We start from the raw sequence: 19,392 nt of genomic DNA on the forward strand, positions 1-19,392 counted from the left end.
GCCATAGATTGTATACGGAAATAAAAATATACTGACGAGCCACCAGGAGGCAACTAAGTTAGACTTCTGTAAACATTTTTTATGAGGAGTTAATGGTCTCGATCGCTCGTTTCACGTCTTCTTCATTAGCGATGATCCCATTTAGAAGACTAGAAAAGCACTCGGAGAGCGCAGACCTCCGCCACGCCAATATTGGAGCATGAGCCACAACCCCATGAATCACGCCCAAAATGTAATCACTTGTTCCTGGTCCCATTGCAGACATTTCCTGAAAATTTCATCCAAATCCATCTGTGACTTTTCGAGTTATGTCACAAACAATCAGACAAACGAAAACATATACCTCCTTGGCGGAGGTCAATAAAGTACGGCACATATGACTGGACACCTGTGTGACTGACAGCTGGTGTCGTCCAATGGGAGCCTGGGAACCTTCATTTGCAAAATTGTCAACACGCCGCCGGCCTAATCACGACTCCAGAGGCTTCAAAAATGGGAGTTGAGATTCTTTGAGGTCCCTCTCGGGTCGTACTACAATAACCTTGACAGCCCTAGATGTGACAGTGACGGGAAAACAAAAAGGGTTCATCCTCCACCCTTTCATCCACAGTGTAAACTAACAGACCCCCTCATCCAAAGCTACCTCCTTCATCGGTGTCATCTCTGTCTCTCTTTTCTTTCTTTTTTGTTTCCAGAGCAGAACAAAACTGTCAAAAGTGTAAACTCCTCTAAAAAAAAAAAAAAGAAAAAACATTTATTCCAAATACGTCACCATGGCACTTCATTGAAAACAGAAGCTGTGTGGACTTGGATCACTGCACTGCATTCACGTGTACTTTTTTTTTTCTCTTCCTTTTTCTCCTTTAATCAGCGTAGTGCATGATCGACTCCACGTAGTTTCCTGGGAAGAGTCCGGTGACGCCGTTGCTGACGCCTTCATACCACCCATCATCGTTCTTCTTGATGATGTAGATGATGGCGCCCTCCATGAAGGACAGCTCGTCCTCCTTGTCCTTGGAGTAGTCATAGATGGCCACAACTGGGGAAAGGCATAATAAGTAGAAGCAGGTTAAATAATAAATCCGTTTTTTTCCCCACTATTTAAGAGCAAAAAAAACTATATTGAAATATTGTTTTGTAACCTTTCTCTAAATAAGCCTTGGGGGCCCATTGGGGGTCTCCGTCAGCGTAGGGATCACTGTAGTGAACCACTGCTGCGTCCTCTTCCTCGTAGTCCACAGGAGGAGGTGGAGGAGGAGGAGAGGGTTCTTCAAACACACCCATGTCCTCTGGTGGAGGTGGAGGAGGCGGGGCAGGGCTGTCCGTTACTGGAGGAGCAGGAAGTGCAAGAGAACAATAAGGAAAAGTTTCAAAATGTGTCCGATCTGGTGCAGCAGTCATCTCGTCAATGTCTGGACTATATTTTCTATTCATTTTGCAACTCTTTTGATGAATAAAAGTGTGACTTTTAATGGAAAACACTTCCTGTTTATGTTCCGAGGAGCAATTTCTAAAGGAAAAACCACACCATGACACAACCATAATCTACTGTGTGAGTCATGTGAGGTCATGTGCTTCCATCGTTACGTTTGAGCAGACAGGTACAAACAGTTCTTCTTCTCCACTGCGGACAGCGGACGGTAAATCACGGGGACGTAGCATGGGGTCACATTTTCTCTCTTTAGTGGACAGAGTACAGGGGAGGTGCAAGCTTTCAGTGATGGTGCCATCACTATGGCAACAGACAGACATCTGAGGGGAGGGGGGGGCAAGTGCTTTTTACTTCAACCCCACATAAAGTGCAAGAGAAGGTGTGCTGAGCGTAGCAAGCCACAGAGGTGTAGTGACAGATATATAGACATACAGTATATTTATACAATATTAGCAGAGCAACACAGATACAAATCTCTATGAAGATCTAAATCCACTAGGGCTGCCTGGCTGCTTGGTTAAATACCTTTATTTCTTGTTTTATAATGTAGAGAATTCAATCTAAGTCTCTGTGTTTTGTACGTGCAAATAATGTGGAAATTGGTGGTGGAAGTTTGCATAGAGAATACTGATCAGACCTGACCTGCATTCTGATTTAGTTTTGTTTTCAGATCCAGACAAAGTTAGAGTAAGCTGAAGGGTTCTGTGATTGTTATACAGGTGGTTGTGAGCCTTTATGTGTCGTGTTTAGAGCTGCAACTAACGATTATTGTCGTAATCGATTTATCTGTTGATTATTTTCCCGATTAATCGAAGGTTGAATTAAAGGTTTGGTCCAGAAAATGTCAGAAAATGTTAAAAGAACCTTGGAAATGGAAATGACGATGTTCTTGAATGATTCAGTTTGAATGATTTCTCTGTTGTGTGGAGCAAAGAAACGAAGAAAAATCTTGTTTTAATCATAAAAAAGCTTCAAACCGATTATCTAATTGTTTCAGCTCTAGTGTTGTAGTGTTATTATTATTTTGACAATGACATATAACGTATTACCACGTAGAATGTGTTGCTGCGTGGCTGTCCGTCGCGTCTAAATAAGGAGTTACTTTTGCCTAAATTCAACCAAAGGACCTCTTTATGGGAACAACATGATTAACAGAGTTCAGAGGACTGGACTCCACAGCCAGACGAGTAGGTTAGCGAGCCAAGTTGAGCACAAAGTGTCACAAAAGAGGCTCCTTTTTGAACCCTCATCACCATGGTAACTAAGGCTCTGAGCATAACCTGGTCTGGATTTTTTCCTGGTGTCGTCTCATCGTCCAGCCCTTATTATAACTATGTGATTGGAAAATCTAATATATTAAACTGCACTTTCACGCTGTATTTCCTCATTAATATGTGTAATATAAGTACATGTCTGTGTACAGTATGTATATACGAGTACTTACTGCTCTCCTGCATTCTGGCTACAAATCCGGTCAGAGGGATCTGTGGAGTCAGCTGGACCATGGGAGGAGGAGGAGGGGGAGGAGCCACAGACACTGGAGCAGCGACGCCCAGAAACGAAAGAGATGGCAGATAAACAGATGCAGTGGACAGAGAGAGAGAGAGAGAGAGAGAGTGACAGTGCAAGGAAAGGAAAGGGGAAAAAAAGGATAACAATGGAGAAAGAATAAGACAAAAAGCGTGTGAGCAAGTGAAACAGTGCAGGGAGCTTTTAGTCTTCTGTTATTGTCGCATTTTCACCTCATCTCAGTCTGAAAATCTACCACCTCAGCGTCTGTTTGAAGTCAGAAGCAAAGCCTCGAGGCAGCAGCAGATTTGAGCTTCTCTGTAGAAGTGCGATAGTGACAAGGTGACGGCAGACATTTGCAGCATTTACAGGTGGAGCTGCTGCATCTGGATCTCATCCAGCAGAGGATTTCATTAAAAGTTCATTAGAGCGGTGTGTGTGTGCGCAGAGCGACCTCTACTGAATGACCTTGTACCTGAGCGGTCTAATTTAAGCCAAGAAGATAAATGGACACATACACAAAGAGAAACACAGATGTCCTTACTCAAAGACATGATGTCACACACACGCACGCACATGTCGGCCAGGTCTGACTCATAAATCACATGTAATAGACTGTGGGCGACTGTGATCTCACTAGGCAGTAAAATCATATCATTCCACATGGCTCTCACCACAGAACCACATCTGTCCACCACAGATCAGTGAGCTCAAAACTAACAAGAAACACCCTTCAACTAAAGTGATAATGTCGTAACTCTATTAGAAATGTGATCAAAAACGGTAAACAGTATCAATAATTAGGCTTCAACATTCATTTTCACATCTCATCGGCCCAGAGGCCAGTGTTTAGGTTTAAGTTTATTTAGCTAAGGCTTTGCAGGAAATTCCACTAGATTTAATTTAAGATCATATCACAAAAAACATTCCGATTGATTTGCACTCCATTTCTAACTCATCCTAGGAAACCACACGGTATTTAACAAACACATTACCAACAAATAAACAGATCAAATCTGAGGTTCTTACTTGGGTTCTGTGTGTAGGCCGGTCCTCCGTTGATGTGAGGCTGCTGGGAGGAGACAGAGGGCGCGCGGCGGTAAGTGCCGGTGGCCGACACCATGGAGGCCGAGGAGGTGGTGGAGTTGTGGCGGGAAATCTGGCGGGAGATTGTGCCGAACTGGGACATGGGGATGGGACCCAAGCCGGGGCCTTGGGGCACCGAGGCTGAAGATGTGGCCACTGTAGGTGAGGAGTATGAGAGAGTTTAGTACAACAACATTATTGACCTTGACCTGATTTACTTACTGTTTCAACAGTATTTCAAATTTAAATATTTGTTTATTATTTTATTAAATTTAATCTCAGTGGTTATATGTGTCTAACTTCATCTGGGCAGGGGAATGTATGTGTCATGGGTGGATGTTGTTCAAAAAATAATAAATATATATAATATAATTATTATTATATACATACATATATATATGTATATATATATATATATATAAAATCAAATATAATATACATATATATATATATATATATATGTATATTATTTGATTTTATTACATGAATTATTTTATTAATTTAATTTAATTTAATTTAATTTAATTTAATTTAATTTAATTTAATTTAATTTAATTTAATTTAATTTAATTTAAAAAAAAAAAAAATTGTTATTCTGTCATTAATAAAAAAGACCTTTAAAAGAAAGAGAATAAAAGATGTTTTGGTTTTTGTCGCCTTACTGTAGGCAAGGGCATAAACCAACAAAGAAGAAGAAGGAAATGGTGTTTGTGTCATTGTGACAGTCTACAGTTTCACCATTAGATGTCACTCCACTTTCAAACACTTCTTCAGTTTTCAGGCACTAAAATTACAAAATATGGCTTCTTCTTTTCTTTGTTTTTCATAAACGTCCTGATTAATAACCAAAAGTTTCGTCGCCCAGTTTAGCAGCGTCGTCCTAACATGGAAAAGTGCTGACTGTGGACACTTGTGGATGAGCTGTAAGTTACAGCACAGAGCCTCACCTTGCCCCAAACTGGGAGGGGACGGGGTGGGAACAGCCAGAGGGAGACCCACTCCACTGCTTCCACTGTTCTCCCTGCCGCCACTACCCCCACTGCTGCCACTGCAGAGACAGAGAGAGACAGAGACAAATGAGTCTTTTACAATGATCATTAGAGGATGTGTGAGGCACACTTAATGACATGACAGCAGCTGACATCCTATCATTAGTCTCTCATATGTCATTCTGTCATAACAATAGTCCCGTCACTGTGGCAACAAGCTCCGTGCTGTCTGGATTGAGTCACATGGAACTAAATAAAGAATTATGGACAGCAGCGTCCAAGTTGGGAAAGAGAGAAAAAAGTAGTCTAACAGTACTTTTTGAAACACTAGTAAGTTTGTTGGTTCAATCCCCAGTTCCTCCTGCCCACCTACCAAAGTAAGCTTGTGCACAATAATAAATCAGCAGAGTTCTGTCAGTTTGGTTAAAAGCAGAGAGTGTGTGTGTTACCTGTGTGTTCTGGGCCTCTGGTTGAGCGAGGCTGTGCGTGCAGGACTGTGCTGGTTGCCCAGTCGGGCCGGGCTCGTCATGTAGTCGTTGGGCACCACGGGAGGCTTCACCGGCTCCAGTGTCTTGTAGGGGGTGTTACGCCTGCACGGCAGAAGATAAATCAATGCTTCAGTCAGGAAAATGCAGATCACAGATTATACTTATGGAGCAATAGTCATTTAAAAACGATTTAAAAACACAACTGCTACAAGTTACGTACCCCAGGGTACCACGACCGGCCATAGGGGGGCTTGGGGGTTTCTGTGTCGGGGGGTTGGTCCTGGCGAGCGTCCCTCCTCGCCCTGCAGCATTGTTCCCATGTTGCTAGAGGAGCAGAAATGTGTTGAAACAATGCGGATCAGCTGATACCAGTGACTTTTAAGTCCCGGAAAATATAAGACAAAATCTCTACTTCCTCTTGGTTATTTATTTACTGTAACATAACTCCTATAGTACAGCAGTTAACAGGATTTATGAATAGTACAATATTCACACCACCAAAAATACACAATTAACAATGTCTTAAAATGAAGTCGTTTTCAAAGGTGCGTGATATTTCGATGCTGTAGCTTTGCAGTTTTATGACAACACAGGACAAAAAGAAGAGAAAGACGAGCATGTCTTACCTTGGCCTTAAGCCACTGAGTACAAGCAAGCAGAAAGAGAAGACACAAGAAGAAATGCTTATTGGTTAATAGTTTAAAAAAGAAAAACGCCATCATTATAGTGAAAGTAAGCATGAAAATGTAGCTTCCTTTATGGACAGTTCTCTTGTTAATAAACGTAAATAATCAATATTGGAAAGAGCAACGGTCGAGACAGGGTAATAAATCTGATTGAAAGTAACATTTATCAGCATCATCTACCTGTCCAGATGTTAGATTAATACACAGAGAGAAACTGCTCCTCCATCAGTCTATTCTCTGTGCGTGACGTGAGCACATCCAGACGTGTGTGTTACTGTCTTGCTGCTGTAACACTGTAAATTTCCCCACTGCGGGACGAATAAAGGACTTCTTATCTTATCTTATCTTATTATGCGCTGCGATCACATCGACGATCGCTTAAATCATCGGACACACACACAGGAGAAATAATCGAGCTGCGGTTAGACAACGCTGGGCTGTGCTGACATTTTAAGCGTTGCTTGGGGAATCAGAAACACTGGGGCACAGTGAGGTCATAAAGAACCCGGAGTGAAGGGTTCAGACTGTCTGAGAGGCCGAAACTGCGTCTCCCTGGTAACTGACAGTTATGCCAATAGAGGCTATTACGGAGGAAGGGTGAGCACAGTCATCCGTGAACGTGCGAACGGCTCTTTGCGGCGCTCAGGTCTGAGTTCCCCTGATAATGTGGATGTGGAGGCAACAACTGCAGGTGGAGGTGATCACACCTTCCACCACTCGAGGGATTCCACCACAGTCTGGGGGGGGAAATATAGGCTGTGAGGGGAAGAGTTCTAATTAGCTGCTACACAGCAAAACAAAAATGTACTTGTTTATTTGGATATAGTTATGACATGGGCCACACTGTCATGGCGTCATCAAGGACACCGGAAATCTATGATCTATAGTGTACTATTGTGAATCTAGCAGATGCAGAGGCGAGAAAATGAGCACCTGAATTATTCCAACCGTGTTAGTGCACGTTTGCGTTGGGAGGGGGGTGATGTGGTGGAAAAATATGGAATACGGTACGCATCTCTGTCTGCGCTGCAGCAAGCGTGAGCACATCCATGCAGATGAATGCAGTCACTGTCACACGCACGCAAAATCCAACAATGATTTAACCCTGATTACAAGTAACAAACTTGGATAATAGGTGGCAGCATCTATAATGAGATCTATAAACTGCAGCCTCCATGAACCATGCTTTATTTGCATAGCGCTGCCATGACAAAAATGTCTCAGTGTGAGCCCAGCTCTCAGAGGAGGAAACGCTGGCTTCTGAATCTGAATCAGTGGACAGCTACGATCGCAACAGGCAACCAGAGACAGGGGGGGCAGAGAGGGATGAAGAGTCCTCCTCAGACGCCGTGCACATTTATGACATCGACAATCAATTCACACGGCTGCGTGTACACACACAGAATGCTGTATCAAAGAGGGGGAAATGGAGGAGGAGGAGGGAACGGATGGATCATGGGGAGAGAGAGAATGAAACATTGAAGAATGAGCCGGAAAACTGAAAATTTCCTCATGATTCAATAGGAGATGTGGTGTTATGAGTAATACTTGGCCTAAAATGCCTCCTTGTTAGTCACACTCTGGACTCACACAGTCATCTACCAACTTACTCTTGCACTGTTGCTTTTAATTACATTTCTGTGTGTTTCTGTATTTAATTCACTAAAGGACCTGTTGTATTGATTGGCCTGTAGTTTTTGAGCGAATCATGAATGCTTCATTCAGCTTGTTCACATGAAGGTGTGAACTTGTGAACTTGACAACTCTAAGTATGTCTTACTTGCAAGATTGACACTGATGGACAAAAGTTTGGAGTCACTTAGAAATGTCCTTATTTTGAAAGGAAACACACTTTTTTCAATTAATATGAATATAACATTAAATGAATCAGAAATACACTCTATACATTGTTAATGTGGTAAACGACTATTCTAGCTGCAAACGTCTGGTTTTTAATGAATATGTACATAGGTGTATAGAGGCCCATTTCCAGTGTTCTAATGGTACATTGTGCTTGCTAATCGTGTTAGAAGGCTATTGGATAGATGACCCCAAATATTTGAACGGTATAGTGTTAGATTTACAGTTGCTGTCCGACTGTGCTGAAGCTAGAACAAAGCATCAAATGCTTTCTAAAAAAAAAGAAAAGAACAAAAACTAGGATGTGACATATAATATAGTCTATTATATAGTATATATTTGCACAACAAACAATTTGCACAACAAACAAAATAAGGAAGAGGAGACTCTTACTTTGACGCCGTGTCCCACGTCATCCAGCAGCGTGTAGTCGATGGGCTTTCGTATGTAGCGCACCGGCCGCTCCATGTTGCCCGGGGCTATGATCTTGTGGGTGCGAGAGGTGTTTTTGTTTGTGGTCAGGATGCCGATCTCCCGACGTGCCACCTTCTCTTTATGAATGTCCACCGTCTGCATGAGAAAGAAAGGAACAAAACAAATATTTAGAGTTTGCTTAGCGTCCTGTAAATTCAGCATTATTATAATTCAGATCATTCTATGTCTGTGTTTCGTGACTATGTCAAAGTAAAAGTCCCCCAGAAGCAGGAGGAGCAATCACCTCCTTTTCCATCTCATTTTATTATGAAGGGCTTTACTTTTTGAGTTCTATTTATGACTTCAGTGCCAGTGTTCATATAAGAATTTGCAGAAAACAAAAATATTTCTTTCCCTTGTGCTTTTAAAATAACACAACCTCCTCACTGCTGGGACACGCACGCTCACTCTGTGGCCGTCCTTTTGAACTCCTACTGACCTACAACTGTGCACTGGCCTACACCCTGAGGCTCTTCAGACAAAGCCCTCTTCTGTAATGTACGTCTTCATCACTCAGGTGTCCTGCATGATCTGACCTTCAATTCATGATAGACAAATGAAAGTGAAAGGAGTGATAAATGTGTGGAGTGAAGCATAAGAGTGCAGACGACTTTAAAGTAGGCATATTATACCCTATTTCTCCAAGTGGACCTAGTTCCCTGGTGTCCTAATGAACATGTCTGTCACATGCTTTGGTCAAAATACCTTAAGGATGAAGCACCACAGCAGTTCAATCACTCTGCCAAAACAGCCCTGTTCAGAACGCTCGCTTTTGAGTGTTTGTCTCTTTAAATGCAAATGAGACACAGGAAACTATGTCAGCGTCACTGAGGCTCCGGCAGCTAACAGCAGTTAGCATTTGGAAAAGCCATCATTTGTCGACTCTAGCAGGCACATTGCCATCATATATAAAATGTATCCACTGGACATGTAAATCCTCTGAGGCTGGAAGTTTGTGTAGAACTCTCTGCTGCACTGTGCAGACAAGAATAGAACACTTAGTGGACTTCCGCTCTTCCGGATACTATTGCCCTCGCCTGCACTCTCACGTTTTTTAGGGACAAAGCGGAGCTCTGTGAGACAACAATTCCAGGAATGTCTCATTGTGACGTAGCAATGAGTGTGGAAGTCAACATTGCGTGTTTTATCTCCTCTCCACAAAAACATGACTGAGTCATCTTTTTTCATACTTTGTCTACTCCAGAGTCCCAAATATAAGTATTAAAAAGATTAAAAAGTTGATTTTGCATAATATAAAGACTGTAAAGGGCACATAAGGGCGTGTGTGTATTTTTGAAGCAAACCCACACAGGAATGAGGTCACACATCAATAACCAACACATCATTCTCCACTGCTGTAGGACCGCCTCTCTCTGCAAGCTGTGGGATGAAAAAGGCCACCAGAGAGACTGCGATTCCGATTTGAGTCGTACATTTGACCCACGGCCGCTGCTCCCTCCTGCTGCCCTAAAAAAACCTCCGTCTGTGCCTCCGCGTAAATGTCGAGAGCGTGCATGCTCATTTTGTTTTTAGGAGAGGAAACTGTGAGCGACACACCCAGGTTCAGATGGGAAGTAAGAAAAAAAAAAAAGACCTGCCTACTTCCTTCCACTGACAGACGGGTGGAGGCAGAGTGCAGATCAGAGAAAGTGACAAAAGCAAAACTGGAGAGGGACAGAGAGGCGAGGCAGAGACAGAAAATAGATCAAGCTCCCATGAGTGAAAGGAAAAGGAGAGAGGACAGATGATAAGAAAATTAACTATTTGGGCTTTAGATTTGGGACTTTATTTATTATTATCGACTCTAACACCATACCTTTATATTAATCTTGATACTGTGGACACAATGAACAAGTAGCTCATTCATAAATGTCTGTATCTTGGCTTCGGTATTTGCACTGAACACATTTTATTGACACTTAGTGAGAAGTGATGTGTGATTTTTCTTTTAAGATGGCCATGAATTTCTTGAAAACCAGCCCAGAGATCATGTGAACGGGTCAAATTTGAAGTGAACGATGCACATTTTATTGTTAGCAGAGCCTTCAGAGCACTTCCGAGATTTATTTCGCCATCCGTTATCGCCGATAAACTGCGCGCCTAACCTTTGTGCTGGCGTTCTGAGAATAGATGTTCTGAGCTGAAAGTGGCAGAAGTGGGTCACTGAGTAGATGAATGATAATTTGGGAGAGAAAAAAGGAAGCAGACAGGATTCAAGTGAAATGGAACAGAGGTATGAAGTAAAGTGATTTTTTTTTTAGACAACACAGAATCAAAAGGAAGCATTTTCTTTCTATTTGTTTGCTCAGACACAATGAGGACAAGCGGAACACAACCATTCGATTTAGCTCGAACACACAAAGAGCTGAAATAGACAGCCAGAGCTCTGTTTTGATTAAACACACTGTCCTGTTGTTTTGCATTCAAGTAGCAGCCTCTCTTAGATAATTCTGTGACAGCCAAACTCGACTGTGGCCATTCAAATCCCACAGATGTGAGACTTGAATTTGGCAGCAGTGTTTATCTACCTTCCACCGTCTCCCCCACCCTTTAACTCTCGCAAGTCAAGACAATTTGCACAATCCAAGTCTGAAAAACACTCGTCTGGATCGAGGAGGTCTAACTCAATTTCTTGTACGTGTCACTTACTGCTAGACTAATCGACATTTTCCCTGCGGAAGGTTTGTGAGATGCATATCATTTTGTAAACTCAAAATTAAAATCATTTTGGGCGCAACGGGGAACACAATTTACAAAATTGACATCGTGTTCTATGGGAGAAGAGACGAGCTGCTGCCATTCCTTCAGGAAAACAATTCAAGCCTCTCGCTGTTCATCTTCATACTGAATCTAACATGCAGCCTGTGGAGTACAGTGGGCGCTGGACATGCTAACCAGGCGAGAGTGCTGGCGTCAGGATTTCACTTCATCCCTGACAGGCTTAATGAAGCACACGGGGAGGGGAGGGGGGGACATTCACTGGCTGACAGACACAGAGGGACAGCGTTAGAGTGAGAGAGGGAGTGAAACAGGAGGTCTAGCAGCTCCGGCATGATTCATGCCTCTGTCGTATCTGTCGCTCTGCCTGTCTCAATTTGATGTAAATATGTTATTGTGTGCCTCAGTGTTAGAAAAGATTATTCTACTTTCTACGGATACCTATCAGTCATTCGGTATGTTTTTCCACGAACACTCTTGTAGAGGATAAATTGATAAAAGATGGAAGGAATAAAAACATGTGGTACCAAATGCAAATAGCACCAGTTCTAAAATTCCAGAACAAAAGTTTGAATTGAAACACACACATATATACAGACGACTGTATATATGTAGATATATTCATATATCTACATATGTGTATATATATGTATATGTATGTGTATACATGTATGTGTGTATTCATATATATACACATATATACATATATGTGTGTCTCAAGTGAGTAACAAACTAATATAATACAATGTAGTATGGATAAAATGGATAACACTACAGTATGCATATATTTATATATATATGTGTGTATATATGTATATATATACATATATGTGTGTGTGTGTCTCAAGTGAGTATCGAACTAATATAATACAATGTAATATGGATAAAATGGATAACACTGCAGCTATCCTGAGAATATATTCTGTTGATTCCACTATTTTAATTCTATTGACTCTTTTTTTTTTGACCTACCTGGGAGATGTGGTTGATGGAGGACTCCATGCGCCGTAGTTGCGAGGCCTGGATGTCGAGCAGCTGCAGCACATTGTTTGCTAAGGCGTTGATCTGGTAGGCTACGCTGGCCAAAGACTGGGTGGTGTAGGCCTTGGTCTCCTCCAGGGCCTTCTTCTTGTCTTGAGCCTGGCAGCGAGAGATAGGAGGGACGGAGACAAAGAGAAATAAGAAGTCAGGATAAAAAAATAAAAAAATGATGTGTGGGAAGGAAAGAATTGAGAATTTGTCAGAGGGAAGTCCAATTGTTCGGAAAAGCCGGGAGGAAATGCTGCAATGCTATTGTTACTACCAGTGAAGTGAGAGGACACTTCACAGCATTTGGCAGGTCCATTCACTTACTCTAAACAGCCTGGAACAATAACCCTAATAACTTATGAGACTGGTGCATTGTGGGAGTTATGTGTAGTGAGAAGGAATTCCAAGACATTTTTCTCAAAAGCCAAAACATTACCCAGCTGAACTGGACACCTTTAAATAGCAACGATACTGAATGTATGCACATATTTATAGTTTAGAAGCAAAGCAGGAACAAAAGGAAGGCCAAATAGAGAACCTCTCCAACAGGGGACAGTCAGATCTGTTTCTGGAAGTAGGACGACAACTAACACTGACACTGGCAGCAAGTTATACGCACATTTTGAATTATTTTAAAGCATTATACCAGCTGAATTGAATCCTTTTTTTTGTATACGTACTGTGTTGATCAGTCACCGAGTTTGACAAACGCTACAGTAAATCCTGCTGTTATCAGGCAACAACTGCATGAGTGGACCTGTGCAATGACACCATTTTTACAACACCACCGCACACCCACCTGCTACCTTGTAAACCACCTGCAGCAATACTGTCCACTCACTGCAGATTTCTGTTGGGACCGGCAGGTCAGCCGTTGCCATGAACACCACTTACTTCCATTTTGTAAAACACAAAGGAAGGTAGTAATAGAAAGAGAAAACTACACAGGCTTACTCAGCGTTATTCCCAAGTCTTCATACACGTGTTTGAAAAACGCAGACGTATGTATATATTCCAATGACACAGATGTCAAATTTAGCCATTACTACCAACTACCAAGTGCTGAAGGGAAAAAAGGAAATATATGTGCCTAGAATAACCCATATCTGACAACCTCTACTTTAAAAAATCAATCCTAAATTGCACTCTTTGCCATTTGCTAACTGCGCTGTTTCACATTCAAATTGTGAGTTCTATTTGAAAATGATAGATTAACCATTCAGCACTGGTGCTAGACAGAAATATACACTTCTCTTCAATAAAGAACACTTTATATAACAGAGAGGGGAACTGGAGCAATTACAACTAATTAAAGCGATCTAAAAATGTCTCGTCTCCCTCGAAATATACCCTACCTCTCCCAAATAACAATCGTTCATTATGGATCTCCCTCTCTTCTTCACGCAATCACTCACTGCTTTGAGAGATTATTTTTCATATGAGGCTTACATAGGAGTTTCGTAAGCACTCACTTGGTGTTGCTTTCAGGACTCAACCTTAAAAATGTAAAAACAACGACCGCGACGACACGGAACGTATGAATCATGAATGAAAAAGCCATGAGTCAGAGAGGAAACACAGAGGTTTTCTGGTTTTGATGGGGTCAACGTGAGAGTTAACGTTCAGCTGAGTCATCCACCCAATGATGTGTGTTCATCAAACACCCTGAAATAAAAAGATTATTTTCTTCAACTAAAACAGTTGGATGATTTTATATGCTCATCCTTAAAGCTGCACGATCATCATTAAAACAGATTTAATTCAAAGGGAGCACAAATGTCAGAGGAAAAGTTTAAACTCAAATGTGTTGTGCTTTCATGCAGCTAAAGCGAAGTGTTAAAGGTGACGGTCTGTCAGTTTTAAACTGACACAGGACGCTGGAGAGACTTAGAGAGCTTCATACTTACTTATTTTTGGATTTACATATCATTGTCAGTCATTTTGGCACTCAGGTTTATAGTGGGGATGGCTGTTCTGCAGATCCATCCTACATTAATGGCGTGTTTCCACCGGCTCGCCTCGGCATGATAAAGTTGCGTTTCCACTAGCATTTTTAGTACCTGCTCTGGCGAGCTAAGGCGATACTAAGCGTGACGTCGCCAGACTGCCGGCCACCGATTGGTCAGAGTGCCGTCACACGAAGTCACAAGAGTCAAGCCGAACAATGCCGAACTGTAGATCAGTTAAAAAGACTTAAAAATCCTAAATACGTGGGTTAATCTCCAGCTATTTAACAGAGGAGTCTGGTGTATTTAGCGACAGCACTGCTGATCGAGACTGACGACGAGACGCATCACAAACCCCGAACAAATCTTTTGAATGAACTGATTCTAGTGATTCAGTTGCAAATCACTCATCTGTGTGTGTGTCTCACGTGTGTTAAACAAAGTCACGGCGGTTTCATGCAGCCGTGCAGTGATGACTCCGCCCACTTTCAGTATTGTACTATTTGTGTAGTGGAAAACCAACCTAAACCGTGCCGTGTCGAGGCGAGGCGAGCTGGTACCATTGGTGGAAAAGGCGCTTAAGACATGGAGGTATACTCTTAAGGCCACATTATACTTCTCCGACTGCGTATGCGTTATCCGTCTGCGTCACCACGGAGACGCCTCGAGCATTTATACTTCTGCGTCGTGGTGACGGACACTGCATTTTCCCGCCCGATCAGTAGGGGTCGCTGCGCAAGGTTGTTGTGCTTCTGGCTACAGTGAGCAATGGCGTCCGAGAAAGAAAGAGAGAGAAAGACTGTTGTTGTTGAAACAGTGGCCGTTTCTCACTTTTCTGTGTGACGGAACGCAGTTTTAAGATAATTTGAGGCGAGAAATTGGCCATTTAGAGTCTAAACATGTGCTGTGTGTGTAAAGATATGACGTATTTATAGTTCGGCAGCGGCGTTATCGGCGGGGATCAGCTCCGCCTCTGTCAGGACGCCCGGAGCGCACTGAGAGCCGGCACAGAGCAGCTTCGCTCGGCCTGTCCTGAGGACCAATCGCAGCTCTTGCCGTCTCCGTTGTCCCTTGACGGAGTGACGGACACTTAAAAAATATTTCGTGCACCCGGAGACGACGCAGAGGCTCTTCGACAGTCTCTGCGTCGACGCAGAGTCTCTACGTAGCCTACGCAGAGCACTTTACGCAGAAGTATAAATTGGGCTTTACGGAATATGACAAAGCAGGTGGACATGCAGTATGGCATAACGTACTCTCGTTAACATGTCAGAGATTCTTAATCAACTGGTACGTGAAAGATACTTCAGTCACCGATTAAATCAGATTTGTCAATTTTGAGACACCGTCTGACGAAAAGTCTAACGTCATGGTTTGTGAGCATCCACAATAAGTAATGTGGTTTGCTGAGCAAGTTTTCTCAGCAAGTTTATGAACAAAAGTGCATGAGCAACTACTGTCTATAGCCCTTTAATGTTCACACAAACTAATATGTAAAACATCACCAAGTTAAGCAAGTATAAATCTTGAAATGAGGTGTACGAAAAAGGTAAAAGGAGGCATTAAAGTAGCATCACAGATACCAACTTCAACCTAAATAACAATACTATGATTGACTTAGATTATAGAAGATATTAAGAAGAGACATTATGCTGTATTTCACTGTCCTTATCTCCCCTGGAAGGCTGTTTCATGCAGATGTAGGGGGCCTGGTCACAAACGCCCTATCCGCTTTGATTGCTTTTAAATTATGTGTGTGAGGCACCCGCACAGAAAAGCTGAATTTTAGGACCTTAGAGCTGTTGATATAGAAACCTGAGACCAAACATCTAGAAAGGGCTTAAAAAGTAATGAATGCTTTTTTAAATATATACAGTTCTTAAAAGTAACAGGCAGAAAAGGGTGGGCGTGATGTGTACTATTTGTGTGTATCACAACAGACTTACCACCACACACACAACACATTCTCCCCAACTGTGAGATGTTCCTCTGAGACTTCAAATCAAATCACGTAAGCGGCAATAACCGTTTGAGCAGAGCGTTAATACTTGAGATGAACATACTGAATCACAGAGTGGTGAATCTAGTCATTCATGCAACCACAATAGCAGTTCTAATGACACCCATGCTTTAGTGATCGGAGGTTATTACAGCAGCACCATAGTAAAAAAAAAAAAAAAAAAACATCCTGGAGCACAGTGGGATTTCTGGCTCGTGCCAGTCTGCCAACACACACTCTGCACTGATGGTCTACAGTGTCAGCCATCACAGTGTTCAGGGTGACATGGTTCAATGCCAGCTCCTCTGGAGACTAGAAATCCCCAAACATTTAAATAAATATACTTGAGCTCCATCAGGCCATTAAGCCTATTTATTTTATATAATCATGTCACTAAACCACAAGTGTTTTGATGTGGATAAATAAAACCGGCATCAACATGGTCATTAAACAGTAAAGCTGGAGACACTGATGTTGTCCCACTGCTTTTCATAATGTATTCATCCAGTTCTTTAACTGGTCACTCTGGATAAACAGCAAAAAAGCAGGCTCACCTATTATTGAACTGCCCAGTGCATCTAATTAGAAGAAAATAATGCAGAGCCATGTACTGGGGCCATGTTTTATATGTCACCTTAACAGCAATGCCTGATTTAATTTGAATTTTCTTCAACGATATTTAAATGTTGCCTACAAAGCCCTTTGTAATCTGGATTTTGGATCATATAATCTCTATAAATAAGGTATAGTATCATATTATTACATTACTACAGTATATGTGCACCACGATGGGCTTAAATGACCGTCCCAAGATGTGGAAGATGCCTGTGTTAATAGCTAATAAGAACAAATAGCAAATGGGAAATGTTTCAGTGAACCTAATAAGTAATCTGGATCAATAAATTGATTCAGTGAGCGCAACAGTTTCCTCTATCAATGCAAATAAAAGAGTAAATAATAATAATAATAAGAGTAAATGGTTTAACTTAAATACACACAGGTTGAACAACACTAATTTTGTCTCAATCTGAATTCTGTGTCTACACTGCAGTGCACTTAACATTAAAATCATTTATAAACTAATTATTAAATGCATACAAAAGATAATCAGAAAATAAATAAATAAATAAAGGGTCAATGCCCTAAAATAAATAATGGCTAAATTATTTTTGAATTAATTTGAAATGAGACTCTTAAAGGTGCCATATGTAAGAATGTGGCCAAAAACGGTTACTAAATTCAAATTCAAAATACAGAGGTCTTTTAAGTTTCGTTTTCTGACGTAACTGGCGACCCGTGGTTGCTCGGCAGCTGAGACTCTACTGAATGCAATGATTGGCGGATTTGCAGTCTGCAAAATATTTTTTTTTAATGCAAATATCTTGGCTGTACTGTTGTTGGTGAGTTAAGTATGTTATATTAACATTATTTTATGGCCAGTTGCTTTAGATTTATTACATAATGCACCTTTATAAGTGTTGGTTTGCTTTTTCTGAGCTGATATAAATATAATTGTAAATAGGCGTGCAAGTATTGTTTCATATCAACTGCAAAGACCAGAAATCGTATAGAAATGAATGGGACTGTGTCAGATCAGTATATGGGTGTCATCAGTAATGCTGTCTACAGAATCAATATCACATCGCAACGTGGTCAAAGAGCAGATTTACACCCTTAATACTATCAATCCATTCATACTTTGCTAAATATATAGATATACAAAAAGATTCACTGTATTTTACGCAAATCAAACATGCATTCTGTAATTATATGTGAATACACATGGCTTATACATCCTATGTAATAATGTAGTGTGTGTGTGTAGTGAGTCACAGTTCGCTCGCAGAGAATGCAGTCAATGACAAACCACTTGGTCATAACAACGACACACCCTCTGAAAGCCCCCAGCAGCACAGCCTGGAAATGTGAGCACCGGAGCGGCCCGAGTCCCACCGACCCACCGGCCGGCCCCGAGACGAGAAATGACCGAGCCGAGCCGAGCAGCACAGCCGTGTCTACCAGAGCAGAGAGCCGCGGCTCGGTCACTCTCTGTGCCGGGGCCCCGGCAGAAGAAAAGGCCGCTCCATGTTTGTAGCGGTTTTGAGGTTCCGTTTTCGTCGCGACCAACGTTTCCTGCCGCTGTGGTTTCACCCACTTCCACAACCGTTAGAACAGCAGCGGCGACGCAGACACGACGGAGATACAGCCTCTCTAGAAAAAAAAAAAACACCGAATACAACCGCCGTTAAACGCTTCTCTTACCTGGACATAATTGTTTTCACAGTATTCGGCGACCCGGGACAGGTTCTGGTAGCTTTCCACCAGCGCTCTTTTACCGGCAGGGATTTCCTCCTCTAGTAGCATTTGTAGCTCTGCCATCTTACATCCCTTTGCATTGCTGTCTCTCCCTCTGTCTTCTCTGTGCTTTTCAGTGAGGCAGTGATGCTGCGCTGCTGAGCTAACGCTGCTGCCGCTGCTGCCGCTGCTGCTGCTGCTGACCGGAGAGAAGGGCTCTCAAGCCTGGGCTCCGATTCACAACAGCCCGTGACAAATCGCAGCTACGCTGTAAAGGCTGAATGCTGATTGGCTGACAGGCCGACAGCGAGGAGCTGTTCACCAATCACATTTCACTGCGATCACTGTCTGGTGTAGCATAGAAAAGGGTATGTAGTGCCATGCTTGGACAAAAAATACATGTAAAAAATGTATTTTAAAATAAAATACCAAATGCCATACCATAGTATGGAAGTCCATTTCCGCCAGTGTACAAACAAAAAAAAGATCCCACTATCTCAAAATAATAAGATAGTATCTCAAAATAATGATATACTATCTTAAAATAATAAGATGGTATCTCAATATTTTGACTTAGTATCTCAAAATAATGAGATACTATCTCAATATAATAATAATAATAATAATGCATTATATTAAGGCGCCTTTCAAGACACTCAAGGTCACCGAATTAGTATTGAGTTAGTAGCTCAATATATTGACTTAGTATCTCAAAATAATGACTGTAAGTATAGTTTGGTCAGGATCACTATTAACTCTCAATTTGAAAATCTATATTGAGATACTATGCCAATATATTGAGATACTATCTCATTATTTTGAGATACTAAATCAATATATTGAGATACTATCTCATTATATTGAGATACTAAGTCATTATT

The 19,392-nt window shown here is 41.7% G+C and overlaps 1 protein-coding gene across 11 annotated transcripts; it reads right to left on the reverse strand.

Moving 5' to 3' along the window:
- Nucleotides 1-849: 849 nt before the first annotated feature.
- LOC310927907 (abl interactor 1-like) lies at nt 850-18,629 on the reverse strand. 11 transcript variants are annotated; one of them, XM_083890326.1, is made up of 11 exons: nt 18,479-18,629; nt 12,215-12,382; nt 8,444-8,620; nt 6,131-6,145; nt 5,725-5,825; nt 5,466-5,606; nt 4,975-5,075; nt 3,971-4,153; nt 2,877-2,969; nt 1,143-1,328; nt 850-1,039 (listed from the first exon to the last, which is right to left on the reverse strand). In XM_083890326.1, the coding sequence occupies exons 1-11, from the start codon at nt 18,593-18,595 to the stop codon at nt 864-866; spliced, it is 1,458 nt and encodes a 485-aa protein (XP_083746452.1). In that variant the 5' UTR covers nt 18,596-18,629; the 3' UTR covers nt 850-863. The 11 variants fall into 11 exon arrangements, with proteins under 11 accessions (XP_083746452.1, XP_083746450.1, XP_083746449.1 ...); XM_083890324.1 differs by having other exon boundaries at nt 3,971-4,168; XM_083890323.1 differs by having other exon boundaries at nt 3,971-4,183.
- Nucleotides 18,630-19,392: the final 763 nt, after the last annotated feature.

Source organism: Microchirus variegatus, assembly GCF_963457635.1.
Source record: "Microchirus variegatus genome assembly, chromosome: 5".
NCBI lineage: Eukaryota > Metazoa > Chordata > Actinopteri > Pleuronectiformes > Soleidae > Microchirus > Microchirus variegatus.